Source organism: Brachyhypopomus gauderio, chromosome 7, assembly GCF_052324685.1.
Source record: "Brachyhypopomus gauderio isolate BG-103 chromosome 7, BGAUD_0.2, whole genome shotgun sequence".
In the NCBI taxonomy this organism is placed as follows: Eukaryota; Metazoa; Chordata; class Actinopteri; order Gymnotiformes; family Hypopomidae; genus Brachyhypopomus; species Brachyhypopomus gauderio.
The window spans coordinates 31,680,514-31,697,519 of NC_135217.1; the positions used below are offsets into that span (position 1 = coordinate 31,680,514).

General features: G+C 42.2%; 2 protein-coding genes across 4 annotated transcripts; one reads left to right on the plus strand and one right to left on the minus strand.

Annotated features, from left to right (window-relative positions):
• Positions 1-545: 545 nt before the first annotated feature.
• Positions 546-3,338, plus strand: zp3d.2 (zona pellucida glycoprotein 3d tandem duplicate 2). The gene is made up of 8 exons (XM_077013522.1): positions 546-938; positions 1,037-1,143; positions 1,397-1,500; positions 1,848-2,022; positions 2,115-2,247; positions 2,329-2,417; positions 2,508-2,581; positions 3,094-3,338. The coding sequence occupies exons 1-8, from the start codon at positions 546-548 to the stop codon at positions 3,258-3,260; spliced, it is 1,242 nt and encodes a 413-aa protein (XP_076869637.1). The 3' UTR covers positions 3,261-3,338.
• Positions 3,339-3,549: 211 nt separating this feature from the next.
• On the minus strand, positions 3,550-15,470 carry fli1rs (Fli-1 proto-oncogene, ETS transcription factor-related sequence). 3 transcript variants are annotated; one of them, XM_077013257.1, is made up of 9 exons: positions 15,301-15,470; positions 8,919-9,130; positions 8,183-8,343; positions 6,682-6,885; positions 6,310-6,381; positions 5,817-5,885; positions 5,466-5,528; positions 5,317-5,364; positions 3,550-4,500 (listed from the first exon to the last, which is right to left on the minus strand). In XM_077013257.1, exons 1-9 carry the CDS (start codon positions 15,316-15,318, stop codon positions 3,977-3,979), a joined length of 1,371 nt encoding a protein of 456 aa, XP_076869372.1. In that variant the 5' UTR covers positions 15,319-15,470; the 3' UTR covers positions 3,550-3,976. The 3 variants fall into 3 exon arrangements, with proteins under 3 accessions (XP_076869372.1, XP_076869373.1, XP_076869374.1); XM_077013258.1 differs by lacking the exon at positions 15,301-15,470 and adding an exon at positions 15,052-15,210; XM_077013259.1 differs by lacking the exon at positions 15,301-15,470 and adding an exon at positions 14,764-15,045.
• Positions 15,471-17,006: the final 1,536 nt, after the last annotated feature.

A 17,006-nucleotide genomic window follows, 5' to 3' on the forward strand; every position in this document is an offset into this window, starting at 1 on the left:
GAGGCTCGTGCTGGTCCCCCGACTGCAGCCCGATATTCTCACTGACCACCAGTGTGTCTGAAACAACAGTGTGTGTGATTCTTGGTTTCATTATCACACTTTCTCATCTGATGACATCACTTCTACTACCTTGCATCCCAAACACGTGAAAAGTGAAAAACATTTGTGCTGACTACAATGAGAAAAATGTGTGTAAATTCAAACGGTGCAAACACTTTTCCACGACACTGTATTAACGGTCTAAACTTATACTGACAAAACGTTAACACATTGTTGGGAGCTGTAGTTACCAACGTTATGGGGGCATTTAGATGTTTTAGGGCCCTCACGGGTGTCCTACCATTCGCTCAAGTTCCATTGCATTGTGGGATACATCTAGTTCGTTTGGAAGCCAAAGTGTTAGTGAACGTTTCTAGCGTCTCTTAACTGTTATGGGTTTGGTTTTTCCTTCGGTATGCATGTTCATGGGATTGCTTTCTTCATCTGCGTGTGTGAAAGAAAGCTTGAACGCCAGCAGCACGACGCTTTTGTCACCTTTGCTCAGTATGTCGGAGCCGTCGAGAAGCTCCATTCTACCAGAACACGAACAGAACCAGAAATACTTCCAGTCGCCATATTTACACCTTCCAATGTTTCAGCATTCCAGAGTTCCCCTTCTAAACAAAGATCAGTTTTCACCAGCAGGTGGACCAGGCCTCAAACATCTCCCGGAGCGCGTGAAGGACGTCCTCCTGCCGGAGCGCTCGCGCTCACCCACCACAGGTGCAGCGCGCGCGGTGTGCAGCTCCAAGGAAATGCGCGTGCACGTTCCTACATTCACTTTGGGATCTGGGGTGTCGCACTACGACGTGAAACTAGGAACGTGTAATATAAGTAGGTCGACAAGACACCATATTATTTTTGTTTTTGATATGGGCCAATGCGGTACCAAAATAGAGGTAAGCTTAACATTTAAATACACTCCGTTTCGAATTATTTTGGCTCATTAAATAAATAACATGTATTATAAAGTGATGCAGATTGTTTTTGAACGCAGATAATAAATAACAGAGTGGTATTTTCGAACATGCTTCGCTACACCCTCGTTGCCACCTCGGGGTCGGTGAGAAGTGTCTTTGTCCCTATTCAGTGTCACTTCAACAGGTAAGACCATGGCGTTTGTGCGTTACTGCGTTACTCCTCGCTTCAACTAGTGGGTGGACGTTTCACAGCAACAGTTAAACATGATGCTGAGTTGCCACTGAAAGCGTGTGTTGGTTTGATGGGTTGGTCATGGTCTGGGCAGCAGATCCGTTGGTTTTGTGTTGTAGCACTAGTGCTTGGTGCTTTACCCTCAGATCTTCGTACTAAACTATTTTAGTAAACTATCCATCGTGACATATATCTCTTATTACAGATTCTACTACTCCTACAAAATTGGCTTTCTGCCACATGTGGAATCTCAGAGACTTTTCAAGCCCATGAAATTCAAGAGTAGCGTCACACTGACCCCATGTGATGGTAAAACATCCTTTGGTCCTATATGCTGTTTAAAGGTGTGTTTCCTGAGAGAAAAAAACATGAAAATTGAATAAAGGTTGTGGCTAGACCAGGCACCCTCAGAATTACCTTCTAGAATATTTTAGCTCCACAAGAGACAATTCGGTGTATCTGCAGGGAATCGCTGGATAGCACATGAGCCGCTAAACTGCACTATGGTAGCTAGCTTTCCAAGGAACAGGTTGACTAGATTGTATTTTGCAGTCTGGTCCTCATCATACGTTAATGTTAGAATTTCTATATGTAAAACATTTATCGTATCTTGTGCATTGGTTCTCATTTATTTATTTATGTAATGATTTATATAGCTCAGTGGAACAAGCTACCCCCCTCCGAGGCTTACACCATCGGACACCCCATGTACTTTGAAGCAAAGGTTCCCTCTGTGGCTGAAGGTGAGAGGTTGTTCGTGCACAACTGTCACGTGACCATGAACATCTCACCCTTCTCCAAGCCACAAGTCATCATCATAGACAACTACGGGTAATGCAGTTCTGTTTGCATCCCAATATGAAGGTAATTCTCCTGCAGATTGTGTAGGTGTCTCTGATCAAGACCCCACCCCCCACCCCCAGATGCATAACTAATAGCAAGAACAGTCGTTCACGATTCATGGAGAGCAACAAGAAGAATGTTTTGAGGTTTTCTGTGGATGCCTTTGTTTTCTGGAGCAGCCCTGTGACGGTAATAACGTCATGGCAGAGACGGGTACGATGATGTTCTAGTCTCATCTGTGTTGGTCCTCGTTCTCTGGACGTTCTTAATATGTCTTGTCTCCATTCTCAATAGCATCTGTACATCCACTGTGAAACGTATGTCAAGCGTGACATTCCAACAGCAACTTCCAAGTTCTGCACTTACAACCCAAACAAACACAGGTGGAGTCAGAAGGTTCTGCTGTACTGCTGCTGGGCTTTAGACCGGTGCTGAGTGGGGTTGTCTGACGCTTTGATCTTTCTCATTGTTAGGTGGGAAGAACTCTATGGCTTCAACTCAGTCTGTTCCTGCTGCACCTCCACGTGTGTTTCTGGCGCCCCCCCTGGTGAGGGAAAACCATACCTAGTTTTGCACAGTGCAGTAACCTGGAAATCTATTTGTAATCTAAGCAAAACTAGAAAATGTGGTCACATTTGACAAGTCATTAGTGTGAAGTTTCTAAACCCAGTCCGTGAGGCCCACCACATACCACACGTGTTAGGAGAGGGCCAAGCTGTGGAACTGTCAGGAGGCCCTGAGGACTGGGCTGAGACTCACTGCTCTAGACCAGACTAGTCTCTAGTTCAGTCGTTCATTTCTAGACCAGTCTAGTCTCTAGTTCTTTCATTCATCTCTAGATCCATTATGATCATTATCAGGGATCATCATTTAGATCCATTTTCTTACAGAATGCATTTCTAACAGCGGTAAATTATACGTATTCATGTCATGTTGTGTTAAATATTATCCAGTGGGTTTTTCTTTCTTGACCAAACGTAAACATTCAATGCAGCTGCAGACAACAGTGGGGGAAAAACAATGACGAGTCTGCTGCTTCTGATCAATCTCTGTCCCCAGCATTCAACAAAATCATCACTAGCAAGAGCTGGTCCATGATTGGGGAAGACCGCGCTAGGGTCAGAGACAGTGGGAGAGTGACATGGGAGAGTCACAGGACTGCAGGGGAACAGAGGCCAATGATGGAGTCTCGCTTGGTGTTTGAGGAGGTGTTTGGGTTGAACTGAGGCCTAATAGGACCCTGCATCCAGGTCATTTTCATTTCGTGACAATAGCTTGAAACCTTAATAAAAGTCTGAAAACCAGTTACATCTTGTTTCTTATTATCTGCTTGATTGTTTGGGTCTTTTCCACTCATCACATGCACAGTAACACTGTATATAACATATAGCAGGATTTTGTCAGAGGGGTATTACTTTTAATAATAATTGTGCTTTTCTTTAACGTAGTATTAGTACATAGGTTTTGTAACATTCTTTTGTAACAGGTTTTTGAAACATTCAGAAACAAACTGCATAACTGATAGATACATGTTTATTGGTTTAAAAAAGGGATTTATATGAATGTCACAAATCTGTACAAAAACAGTAAAATATTTTAGGTGGATATGGCAATCGTTAGAGAAATATTGAGACCCTTTTATACAACATATAAAAATATGTACACTTACTGACTATGTGTGCTTTTTATTCAGTGTGCTGTACAAAACCAGTCTGACTAATGTTTGTTGACTGTAATTGCTACAAGTGATAAAAGCTATTGTTTTAGGATACATTTTCAATGCCATACACGATAATAGACTTTGTACATAAGATAATGTATCTCTGTGTTGACCCTCTCAGCTTCACACTGGGTTCAAAACATCTCAACAGCAGAACTCTAATTAAACTCCGTGGATGTGTTAGTAAAACATGGCTGCTGAGGGGGTTAGTCAGGCTTTCTGTTAGTAATAAGAGTTCAAATGAGAGTGCGTGCCTGGGTGTCGGGGCATGGGCGAACTGGGATACACCACCCCAGTCGGTGAGTTCCAGTACGTGGTAGGAGGCCCAAAATAGCTCCCTGGAGACACGGGCATGGGGCCAGTGTGGCCGCCCATGAAGTTCACTTTAGGCTGGTGGCTGTGGTAACCCTGAGGAAATGGTACCTCTGTCTGAAACTTCAGTATGCTGCCCTCTGGTGGATGGCTCTGGTGTGCTTGAGAGATGCCCTGGAAGTCGAACTTGTAGGCGTAGCGCTTTCCGTGCACCTTGGTCATGATGTTCTTGTCGTAGTAGTAGCGTAGCGCACGGCTCAACTTGTCGTAGTTCATGTTGGGTTTGCTCTTGCGTTCCCCCCAACGCTTGGCGACTTCGTCCGGGTCTGTCATCTTGAACTCGCCGTTGGTTCCCTCCCACGTGATGATGCCGGAGTTTCCGCTGTCGGAGAGCAGCTCCAGCAGGAACTGCCAAAGCTGGATCTGACCCGAACCTGCGGGGACGGACCAATATGAGGATGAACTGAAGCAGGCCCGTAGCCAGGGAGGATCGGAGGGTTCGTTCGATCCCCCCCGTACACACATGCCCCCTCAAGATAGGTAGGCTATTCAACGTTAATCTCCGGTGGATATACAGACAAACAAATAAGGACAGCAACAACAGACTCACAACAAACTTATAACAGTGTTGCCAACTCTCACGCAATGAGCGTGAGACACTCGCATTTGACTGTCTTCACACGCCATACATCCGATTTCTCACGCTGAAAAAATCTAGTTTATTTATCTCCGATCTACATATATGATTCAATGAGTTACTAGTTCGCTCTGGCGCCAACTACTGGCGATCGATCGCTTTAGACGCAACATAGAGGAAACATATAAGACATAACACCCCCCCCCCCCCCCGCATCAAATCTCACTCCTAGTGATTTTGAAAAGTTGGCAACCATGCTTATAATGAATAAAATATGTGTAAATTAAAAGGTTTGAAGTGCGCTCGTGTATTTAGGGGGCACTGGAGTAGAGAGGCAAATTAAGTCCACTTTTGGGGGAAAAAGATCCCCCCCATCACAATGCTGGCTACGGGCCTGTGAAGGGATTCTATATAACACAAGACTTAAGTTGGAGTTGTCTTGTTATGCAAAATGTACTATTTGACTGGCAGTATATGGTCGCATTAGTGGAAAGGAGCAGATATTTTCCCTTTCCACATTGCACATTTTTATGTTGCATCAGAAAATGGCACTTTGATTAGTCATTTAGAAGCCAAAACTCTTCTTGGCAGTATAACATCTGAAAATATTCACCTGGATTTGCAAGGCGACTGCTGATTGGTCCTAGTGCTTGGTAAGGGTCTACAAACAAAAGAGTCATTGATGCACAGATGAGTTTGCGTCCCAAGCACCTGTCTGTTGTAATTCATAAAAACAGTGTGTTGAGGTCGAGCCTTGATCACCTTGAGTGAGTCTGGGTGGCGGCTCTGTGATCCTGCTGTTGTGTTGCGTCTCCACTGGTGACCCTGTAAGTGTCCCACAGGGAAATCAGCCCTTAACTCCAAGTAATTTTAACTCTTGTCAATATAATAAAATTCCACATAGCAGTAATCCTAGTAAGGTTGTTGTTCTGTAATGACCAGTATGTGCTGTGTCTAGTTGAGCTGAGGCAACACATCTACTCATCTGCCTTCCTTTTACCTGATCCTTCCAAGTTTACCTGATCCTGTTTGTCTTCTTTGCCTTGATGCTAAATGAGTGTCTAACCTCTCCCCCCCCCCCCCCCCCCCCCGTGCCCTCTGGGGTATCTGTACCTTTAGGAACTGCTGGCATGGCACTTGATGACCAACTGTTTCTTCTGCTGATCTCCTCAAAGTTGTTTTCTGCACCAAGACATAGTGAGATAAGAGGAGTTAACAGAGGGAGATTCTGCAGGAAGAGGAGTCCTGGGGGGGGGGGGGGGGTACGGGAGGAAGGAAGCATTACATTAAAGACCCTGGGGAAACAACTGTGGACAGAACAAAGCCCGCAGCAAAACAGGCCAACAAGGCCCAAAGATGACCCTCCATCCCTCGGGCCCAGTGTCCTTTTGTTGTAGTCAAATCTATTCGCCATAAAATAGTCAATTGTGTCTTAGCTGGGCACCCGTACCCCACTTCCTGCTCCATGCAGCTGCTTCCTGTCTGAAACTGCAAAACTGTAGAAGACTTCAGACGGCTTGAACTGGCTTTACTCGAGTTTCAACGTACTGGTTTTATGGTACCGCTTAGCATCTTGTCCGAAATCAGGGCAGGTGTTCTAACTTACCAGCTTTAACCTGTAGTCGTGGCTGTGGCTGTGTGTTGGTCGGGGTGGTTGGATATGAGAAGGTAGGACTACCTGCAGGTCGAACAGCAACAATATAAATACATCTGCACAACACCATGGTTTTAGTTTAGAGGTGGTTGGTTCATGCCATGCATGTAGTGGAAAATATACCGCAGTTTCTGAGAGGTTTAATTTATACCAAACCCTTCTGATACCCAAGACTGCAGTACAAAACGCCATCATCAAAATATGCATTTCAGTACCTGAGTTATTCTGACATTTTCCTGAGTTAATTAATAACCTGTAACTAATAATGTTAGGTGTGTGTTAATGCTAAAATGTAAGCCATGCTATGTCAGGAAGGCATCTTACTCTGCCGGAGGTAGTTGAGATGTGAAATGAGGATGTCGGTGTTGTAGATGGATGTCAGACGCATCATGTCTTCTTTTGTCATCTTGCAGAGTGCTTTGCCGTCCAGTGGGAGGAACAGGGACACGTCCACATCTACTAGACTGTACTCCTTAATTGCCCACTCCACCCACTGCCGCACATGGTCGTGTGTCCACACTTCGGGGTCTGAGACAGGAAACAGCAGTGAGGACGGACAGGAAGTGCTGCTGGATGCTGAGACACTCGTGTTTGGCTTTTGAATAGTGCTGTCAATTCCAGGTGCCGCGATTAAAAGTCCTCACCAGGATTTTGCTCAGGCTTCCTGGATTGTGTTGATTCCACTAATTTTACCTGGATTGCTAATTAGAAAATCTAGCAAGCTTGAGCAAAATCCTGGTGAGGACTTTTAATCGCGGCACCTGAAATTGACAGCACTACTTTTGAAAAAAAAAAATGTAATGCGATGTGTTTGCCTGGCTATTAAATGTTTTATTGCAGCTGTAGCATGTGCCACTAAACTCTCGGACCATCTTGGACCGTGTTTGTGTTTTTCATTAATTGTGGAGTGATCAAGTGCAGCCTGGGTGGGTTCTGAGCAGCCTTGGTGAGTCACATATAAAATAATGCCTGACATCCTAGACACAGCATGTACAGTGACTCCATTATTCTGTCCTTAAAAAAATGACATCACCAAACCGTCAACATTGTCCTTCAATGTCCTGATATGTGTGAGTAATTCATCGTGGCCTTATTGTCTTCTCCACATCACATTTGAATCACTTCCCAATGAATCAGTCATACCAGGAATATCAATCACACTTTTCCGGTTTTCCAAGAAACCCATGCAGGTAGATATGGGAGAACATCTGGTGACAGAACGCAGTCACCTTCCAGTATCTCCAGGAGGCCAGATATTACTGACCTCTCAGAATCAAGAGATCGCAAATAGAGAAGCTTTTGGTCCCTCTGATGTGTTTATCTTTTCCCTTAAAGCAAATCTGTTGGAAATTTGCATTAAATCTGTGCAGCTTTAAGCATAAAAAAGTAATTATCAGTTTAGGCCTTTAATATCGCTGAGGCTGAAGACACAGGAAGGGAGTAGAAGACGTGGTGCGTGAAAGAGCTCCTCCCATCTACAGCTCAGGCAGTGGCACTGAGCTGCTCCACACAGAACATCTACTTCCTCTATTATGCAAGGGCCTGTGGTTACCAAATATCTGCCTGTGTGTTTAGTGTGTATGTCTGCAACCAGCTTGCTTTCTTTATCTCAGAGGCCTTCAAAAACCATATCATCAGGTTACATCTCCTAAAAGAAATTAGTGGTTCTATGAAATTCTCAAAGATAAAGCAAGATATAAACAGTCAGAAAATGGTTTTGGGCCTGGGCAGATAAATCCACATCCTGCCCGACATTGAGAAAGAAATTTTAGAGTAGCCAGAGGGCGGAGGATCAGGTAGAGAACCCAGACGACAGCGTTCTCACCTGCAGGAACGATCACCCTCTTCTCCTCGGTGGTGACGCTGGGGGGCGTGGCCGACTGGGGGCGTGGCTCCGGGTACGAGGACTGATAGGACAGCTGTGCTCCGTCACCGCTGCTGATGTGTCGGCTACGTCTGGTCCCCACACACTCCACCGGGGACTGTCTGTTGGAGCAGCAACAGGGCAGGATGGACCCGGGAGACGTTATGCATGCTTACAACTTTTAATTGCTCTGTTAAACATTCCATTTTATTTATATTTATTCATTTCCTTTCTGTATATGTTTTGCATACTAATAAATATAATGCTGTTGTCTGTTGATACTCGAACACACAAGGTCTCTGATATCATGTGCTGGGTTGAGCCATATTTTAGATGTTGTAATAATTCAAGTCCTATTGTGCATTACAGAAGGAAGTAACGCTTAAAACAAATCAACTTACTAAAGCTGCTAATAGACATTAATTGTTACAAATGATATGTTGAATCTTGAGTTGTATTGTTCTTTTTATTATCACTGGAACAACACAAAAACCTTCATATACTTGCCTGTGACCATTTAGGAATGTTATCAAACATTAGCAAAATGTAAAAAAAAACAACGTTAACAGCGGATCATGAATCGAATTTATATTTTTTTGTTGATACAAATGAAACTGCCTAAAGAATGACAAGGTGCCGCATTCAGGCAGGACTGCACCTGGCCACGCCCTCCCACCTGGCCACGCCCCCCCCCCACCTGGCTCCGTTGACGTGCTCCACCCTCTTGTTGGGGTTGGGTGTCGGGGTGGATGTCCAATCATGCTCAGTGCTCTCTGAGCTCTCCTCTGAGCCCTGCCGGAACACGGCCTGCACCGGGGACGCGATCTCCGCCTTCATGTGCACGGCCTGGGCACTGCCGAACGTGGGCTCGAACAGGGACTGGTCCTCACTCACCACAGACAGGGCTTCCTGTTACACACCCCAGGAACAAGCAGCTTTAGTACTGGACAGGGCTGGTGGTCGTGGTTGAACGTGTTGTCAATGTTAGGGCAACGTTTTTTCACACATTTTGCAGCATGATCGTTTTGGCATTGTTAGTCTTTTTCCTTATTTAGAGGCCATATTCATCTATGTCATTAATATTAGCTGGGCAGGGCCCAATTATAGACTCAAAATAACTTCACAGGAAATTCAGTAACAGCGCTACACTCAGCTCAGGAATAACCTGCAGCATTCTCTGCTAATAGAGTCTGGTAAACATGTACAAAGTTAGAATGTGAACTCTGTTGACTCATTCTGGTAGAACTCAATTCAACTGCCACTCTTGCTGATCATTGACAGGGTCTTTAACAACCTTAGCATGTGTGAATTCAAAGCTTGTTATGGAGAGTTTGGCATTGCTAGGATTCCCTATGACAGGCACCTCAGTCCTGTTCATATGGCAAAGCCCTACCAGAGAATCTTTAAACTTCAACTAAGGACAATGCGGGGTGTAGTCTCAACTTCCACACTTCTGACACTGGCTTGACCACTTTTGCAGTACGAGATGTTTGTCAGAAGAGTCTTCTGACTCACTTTGAGGTTTGCCAGTGCAGGTAAGAAACATTCTGGTGGAGGAGAAAGCTTGCGGTAATCACACAGAAGAATGGTTTAGCATAAACTTACAGATTCTTATAAATTGAGCCAGGTGTGGGACTGTAGTTGCCCAAATTCACATTCTATAATGTGGCTTTTTTTCTGAGATGGATGAAAGTCAACACCAAGAGTCATTTCAACATCAATCAGAATTTTGCTAAGACAACAGGCTTCAGCAGCAGCACAGACAGACACTATGTTCATTTACTATCTCTGCTATTCAAACTCCTGCATCACAGATCACTCGTGTTGAAATCACAGTTCAGTGGATATGTTGCTTCCAAGGAAACTTCCACTGTGTGAACTGAGGGAGTGTAACTAGATGGAAGTAAATTCAGTTTTGTCATGCTGAAATCTCATTGTGTGAGTCCTGTCTGGATCTTTGTATTTCTAAAAAAAAAAAAGTGTATTAATAGTTGGTTAATTAATTCTATGTGTTGCATTTTGTGTTTTATGTACAATTTAGATTGCCACATTAGTGAAGTTTGTCAGGAAAGAGTTCTAAACATTTTTTTTTTGTATGTGGAGGTTAGACGCCAGTGGTGTTTTATATATTCAAATGTATGTAAGTGTTAGTGCATGAGTGTTTGTGTTCATGTGTGTGGGGTTGTTTAGAGGGGTTGGCTATTGTCTTCGCAGCTCAAATGCGTCACCGTCCAGTTTTTTTGGTGGCTCACAGGAAACCTGTCCCCCATGTGCAGTGAAACCTTTTGGCTGAGGCCAGGGGAGAGGAAACAGGGCAGTGAGAGAGATGGGGTCACTCAGGGCTGAAAAACACATTTGTAAGAGCTGTGGGGGGGGGGGGGGGGGGGGGCTACTGGCCAGGGAGTAGGCAACCTTGATGAACAGTCAGTAACTGTTTAGACACACGTAATTGAAACATTTTTGTTTGTTTTTAAACTGATGTCACGGTCGGTTTTATGTCATTGTTGCATCTGATCTGTCTTTATGTAATCTTACATAATCTTATGTAATCTGTAATATGAGGCACTGAAAAATGACAATAGGACAAAGCGAAAATGTGAGTTCCAGAAACATGCAGTTATATAGCTACAACAACTACATAAATCACTTCACAAGTCCTTCCTCTACAAATTGAAAAGGAGTATTTCACATTTTATTTCAAAGATAATCTTGGTCTTCATAAGCAATTCAATTGTACTTTATATCTTGGTTATTATAATATATATATATATATATATATATATATATATATATATATATATATATATATATATATATATATATATATATATATTAAAACAGTAAAACATTTAATAAATAATTTCAAGTCCAAGGCTTTAAAGGTAGAAAGTCAAACCACTAATAGCAAGAGTAGGTGGTGTCATATGCGAACATAACCCTGTTTGTTATCACATCACCATGTGTGACCTGCTCATTCACTCCATACTCAGATCAGTTCTCACTGTGCCAGCCGACCACCACTCTGATCTATTTCTCCTCTCATGCCCTGGCAGTCACTACGCCCAGACCAGTGATTCAGAGAGCAGTGCACTCCTTGCCCCTCACTGGAGTTTAACATGCGCACCGAATGGTATAAACAGGCCACAGGAGAAGTGAAAGTGAGTTGGCCCCACGAGGAGGGCCAGGGAAACTAGTGTGAAAGGTTACTGCACTGCGCCCTGCGCCGCTTCCTGCACGTCCCTCCCACTAGCGTACCTGCGCCAGGGAGGGCGGGGTCGCCGTAACGTGGTAACGGACACACGTGAGTAACGGGCACACGTGAGTAACGGATGAGTAAACGAACCCGATGACGTTCTTAAACACAGCTTCGTTCCGCCGGATGGACTCACTCTTCTGCGTGATCGGTAGCCCATTTTTGGTTTTTATGCTGTTTGTTTTGCAATATTTGAATTGATAGACAATAAAATAATACATATCTTCGAATAAAGTGCTGGCAGTCATAAAAATAAATCCAGGAATCATCAGGCCATTTTAATGGTTTTTCTTATAGCGTGAAACGTTGTGCTTCTGTACCTAAATTCTACTTGCTGTTGACCACAAACGTATATATGCACGTACACGTGTGACACACAGATACACGCGTTCTCTCTCTCTCTCTCTCTCTCTCTCTCTCTCTCTCTCTCTCTCTCTCTCTCAGTGTGGTGAACTTGTTCACTAAGCTCTGCTCTAGCCACCAATGCCACAACCGACTTCCTGTTCAATGAGTTTCATATCAGTTGCCGTTTCTATGGGTCCAAAGACATTTGCAGCAGCAAACGCGACTTGCACACGTTCTGCAAAAATAATTTGAGGTTGAACTTAGATTTAAGTGGCCTTGCTGCTACCAGGGAGCCCAGTTGTGCCCCCAGTGCAGTGGCACTTAAAGCGCGTGCTTTTACTAAATGTGTAACTGCACCTAAACCTTTTATGAAGCCAAATCTTTATACTTTCGTTTATTGGTTTTTATAGAACAACTGTTCATTATTCCACAGTTCATGTTGTTTTGAACAACGATTAAAGCTCGTTTAGTCTATATTCCCTTCAGTTGTTGTTTCCCCACTGTATTCCCGTGTATATTCCGATAATGTCCGATAATGTTTCGCCGTTTGTAATCACGTCACTATTCAACCCAAAATGTGGAGATGTTTGGCCGGGCTATACTCGAGTTTCGCATTTGGCTTCGCTTGTGTTGTAAAATGTTGGTTTTTGTGTTTCCTATTCATCCCACATGCATGTTGCACATGAATCAGCTGCACCGCTGTGTTTACGTGTGATTAGAAATAAATGTTTCACGAACGACATTTATCAGATGTTCCCTGCATAGCCTTAGAATAGTTATTGCATTGCTTTCTTATTGTAACTAACGAATTATTCTGTTAACTCATATAGTAAACTAATTTTGTCGAGATAACTTCACCAGAGACAGCATATTATTGATGATTATTTATATGCTTTTTATTTGTAAAGTCTAGATAATGAAAATAATAAAATGTAACGTGTAGTCAGATACTTTAAGTGTGTAAAGTATAAGTCAAATTCAAGACTTGTTAGTGACATTTTCGAAATGTGGTATGTAATGCTGGATCCAAAATGTTGTGCCAGTATTTTGGATGTCGGTTTTTTGGCGCATCTCAATGTTCACTGAAAAAAAGAGACTAGCCATGTATTGGATTTATGTAAGCATTTTGAGTGTATCTAACACAACTGCCTCATGTTTTAAACAGACATGTAATTTTATTGTGTAAAAACTACACAACACACAGAGAGAGTAAGTTGCTGCTGAAGCAAAACAAATGTGTGCAACCAATGTCCGCTATTGAATTGAGTAAATCCAACAAGTTCTTTTTTTCAGTGTTGGGGGTTTTGCTTCTTGCTCTCCTGACTGAAATACAACCAAATTGTTATAATGAAAATTAATTGTAGCCTATATATAAGTGCCTACCCTACTGATTACAATGCACTGCCATGACATTTCAAAAAGCTCCTCTTATTCACCAGTCATTTCCCCGCCACCGACTTATTTACAATTTAAGTTTGTTAGAGACAGAGAACTGGGTTTAAATTAAACTGGGTTTAATTTACATTGTTATTCTGTTCAACTGGATATAGATGTTTGTGTGTTAATTTGCCGCACTTTTTCAAACAGGCCTTCCCTTGTGAGTGTTGGCCCTCCGTTAGTCGATTTAGATATGAGAAAGCAGAAGTTGACGTTGAGCCATGCTGATTTTGCAAATAGACGTGCAGCTGCGCCTTGAGCTGCAAAAACACTGCGGTTTTCACAAGTTTTTAATCAGTACACATCGTACATGTACACGTCAGTGTAGGAGCTCAGAAGATACAGGGCCCACGTTTCAGAGCACACAATAACGGAACCTGGATGATATAGTGTGAGCACAATATTGCTTAACTTATTGTACAACACATTTAATTGAAATTTCGAACAATGATTTGGCAGCAGACCTAGTCTGAATTTTGTCAGTCTTTGTTGCCTTTTTGGTATGAGGAGAGCGGAAGTGTGTGCGGAAAGTCTGAGGTTTGAGACAGGAAGCCTGTTGAGTTGAGATAACGACACCTGACAAGCAGTCTGTTGAAATCATTCCTTAAAAACTCCACCATGCGCTTATAGACATTAGCGAGGACGGGTCCAATACACGCCTCATAGTCCACAAAGTTCATAAAACCAGTAAAGTTAGTAGTCATATAAATACGCACAAATCATGTTTTCTTTTTTGAAACACCTTTTCATAAAGAACAGATAAAGTGTTACAAAAGAGAATATTGGCCCCTATGCAAAAATCCTTCTAAATATATATTCAGGAAATGTCATTTTACTTTATGTTACATAGCCCGTTTATCCCCAGTTAATACCAGGGCCTACATCTTATGTTTCATTGGACTTTAATACTCTAGTTTTAATTAAGATTTAATTTTGCCAAAAGTCGCCCTTATCTGTAATCTGCATAGGCGCTAGCAGTGAATGGTGGTGCATAATAGTTCTCTAAATTGATAAATGTTTTTTAACAAGCCAATTACTTTACATTTAAAACAACATGGACACTGTCCTATGCTGTTAAGACTATAGCCTAGTTAATGATTGGACTATTTAATGACGATTCAAATAATTCGTTATCATTAATTGATATCAACGGACAATATAAAACTACTTTTATGTTCGATAACCCTAATGCAAACTTTCATTTCAGTCTACATATTTTTTTTCGAAAGGAACAATTGCTGCTAGTATTTTTGGTTGGTTTGCATTTTACATAATAAATCATACTAGCTAAACTTAAAAATGTGCAGTAACAGCTCAAATTGAGAATCTGATATGGTAGTTAGGTGATGGAAAACAAAACAGATTGAACGTTAACGTGAATGTGTTTTCACCCATTTCCAGCTGTGGCATAGCCTAGGAAAAAATATATATTTAACAGTATATGATGTTTTGCAATATGATGCTTATATAGCCTACGAGTAATTATAAATAAACAAAATACAAATACCGGACGAATTTCGATCCATTTCGGTTAAATAAGCTTCATTTGTAGTCCAAACTGATGGCGCCTGATCCACCTGCCGCGCGCTCTGCGCCATACACGTTCAATGTATAAAAATCGTCACTATTTCCACGCAGGTATTTGCTGTCGTTTTCTTCCTTATCGTAATCCCAATAGTGTATTTTAACGAAAATGTTGGTCGATTTGCTCATCTAGATTGTTGAGCAGCTGCCGTAACTAACACAGTGAGATCAAAAAAATAAAAAACTAAAGGAGTGATAAATTGCTGCCTACCCTTTCATGCGCGCCCTGGACACCATTTCGTTTTTATCTGAGTCTAAAAGTTGTAGTGGTTTCTTGTGTTATTAAAGAGCCGACATTCAACCACCAACGGGAAGGAAGAGGAAATTTTGTACAAGAAGGAAAGAGAGGAGCTACATCACCGCCTTGTCTCTCATTTAGAAAAAGAGTCGAGCTAACCGAGACAGTGGGAGGCTGCGCACTCATATTCAGAACAGACAATAAACCAGATCAAACGCCTACCTTAATAGTACAGTCCATTGTAGTTTTCTGTATAGTTCATGTAGAAAGTTTAATTGAGCTGTACAGACCCAGCTACTTTAACCTTGGGTGAAACGCATCGACTCGTGTGCACAGGCGCATTCAGTCATTGGCGCAAACCATTGCAGCTACAAATTTTCGCTTAGACTATAACCGGATGGCAAGAGTTTTTTTTTTCTCTTTTTGAGCTCTGCTTTCTAAAATTGGGAAGTGAAGTCACACAAAAGCCTCTCGCTCTCTCTTTCTTATTGGCGAAGTGGTATTGCTCTAATACATCAGTGTAATTGCTAAACTACTGTTTTCATCCAAATCAACTCGTGGAAAGCAGAATAAATCACGTTTTAAAGTTTTTATAAAACAGGGGTTTTATGTTGGGTTGAACTTTCGTGTTTCTGAGTGGAGCGTCATCGTTTTAGCCATTTAACTGTTTGAGGATTAAAATATCCCAGCCCTCATATGATAAATCATAGTAGCTTGATAGGTTCGCTTAACAGGTGTTAACGTTCCAGTTAAACGAGTTTATTCACTGGACAACCTGCCCTTATTGTTCTGTGTATTCAGACATATTGCATTATACATATAGTGGCATTAAAAATATAATTCAGGAAGTTGCACCTTAAGGCAAAGGTTCCACCGCATTCTGCGAAAGGAAACCTGCACTGGCACAGTTAACCATCATCTCGGCGCCAAAGGCTTATTTGACGGACAGCTGTGACATTTTTTATACGTTATCACAGATTGCTCATCATAATCACAGCAAGATTCATTTTATTTTTAATCTCCTTAAGTGTTATATAAAGTATTAGGCCTATAATATTTATTTTCTTTTCTTTACGACTTTGTAGTTATTTGGCTATTTTGGCTATGTCTCGGGTCTTGGACTAAATGTTCAGTAGTCCTACTCACAAACGAAAACCACGCGTATTAATTAACGACAGAAACCTCTGTGAGTTCCTTGATTATGTTTTACCAGAGAAAGCACATTTTTAAAAGGCTCAGTCTCAGTCACATAAACTGATTAGATTCTTCGGATTCTAAAATTGTGCTGCGTACAAAATTGTCCTCAAAAAGTCTCTCGGGTTTTGTACACTGAAAAAGACTCCAAACGGTGACCCAAACGGTGTCCCACTGGAGGAGAGGGGGGTCTGGTGTAATCTGACTCTGATTGTGGCCTCTTCGGTCCACAGGAGCCTCAATCACGACTCGTGTCTTCCACGCTGAGCTGGTAACTCACTTTTCCAGATGTATTTTTTTCTGCGCGTCGGAGGAAAGTGGCCAGAGGTGTTTGTTTATACAGGGCCTTGGGTTGGTCTTATCTGCCCAAACCACTCACGCCGTGATTTCAAGACTCCTTGGTTTGTAATTTTACAGGCTATTGTTCTGTTGAATGGCTTTTAAAGATAGGCTACCAGTAATCCTGATTGAAGACGAAATAGTTGTACGGCCCCATGTCTATCGTCCAGTAGCCTATCGTTTTGCTTTTTTCTTCTTACATTCCTTTACTCTGTTGGTTATAGTTGGGGTTTTACCAGTCAGCTTGTAAAAACCTTTGAATAATCTGTTTATTAATTTGCTAAAATGTTCTTCGAGGTCAAATTTGAGGTCAGTTCACGTCTAAGCGCAATAAATATTTGTAATGCAATAAATGAATAATAATTTCTATGTAGCACACACCATAATAACAATAA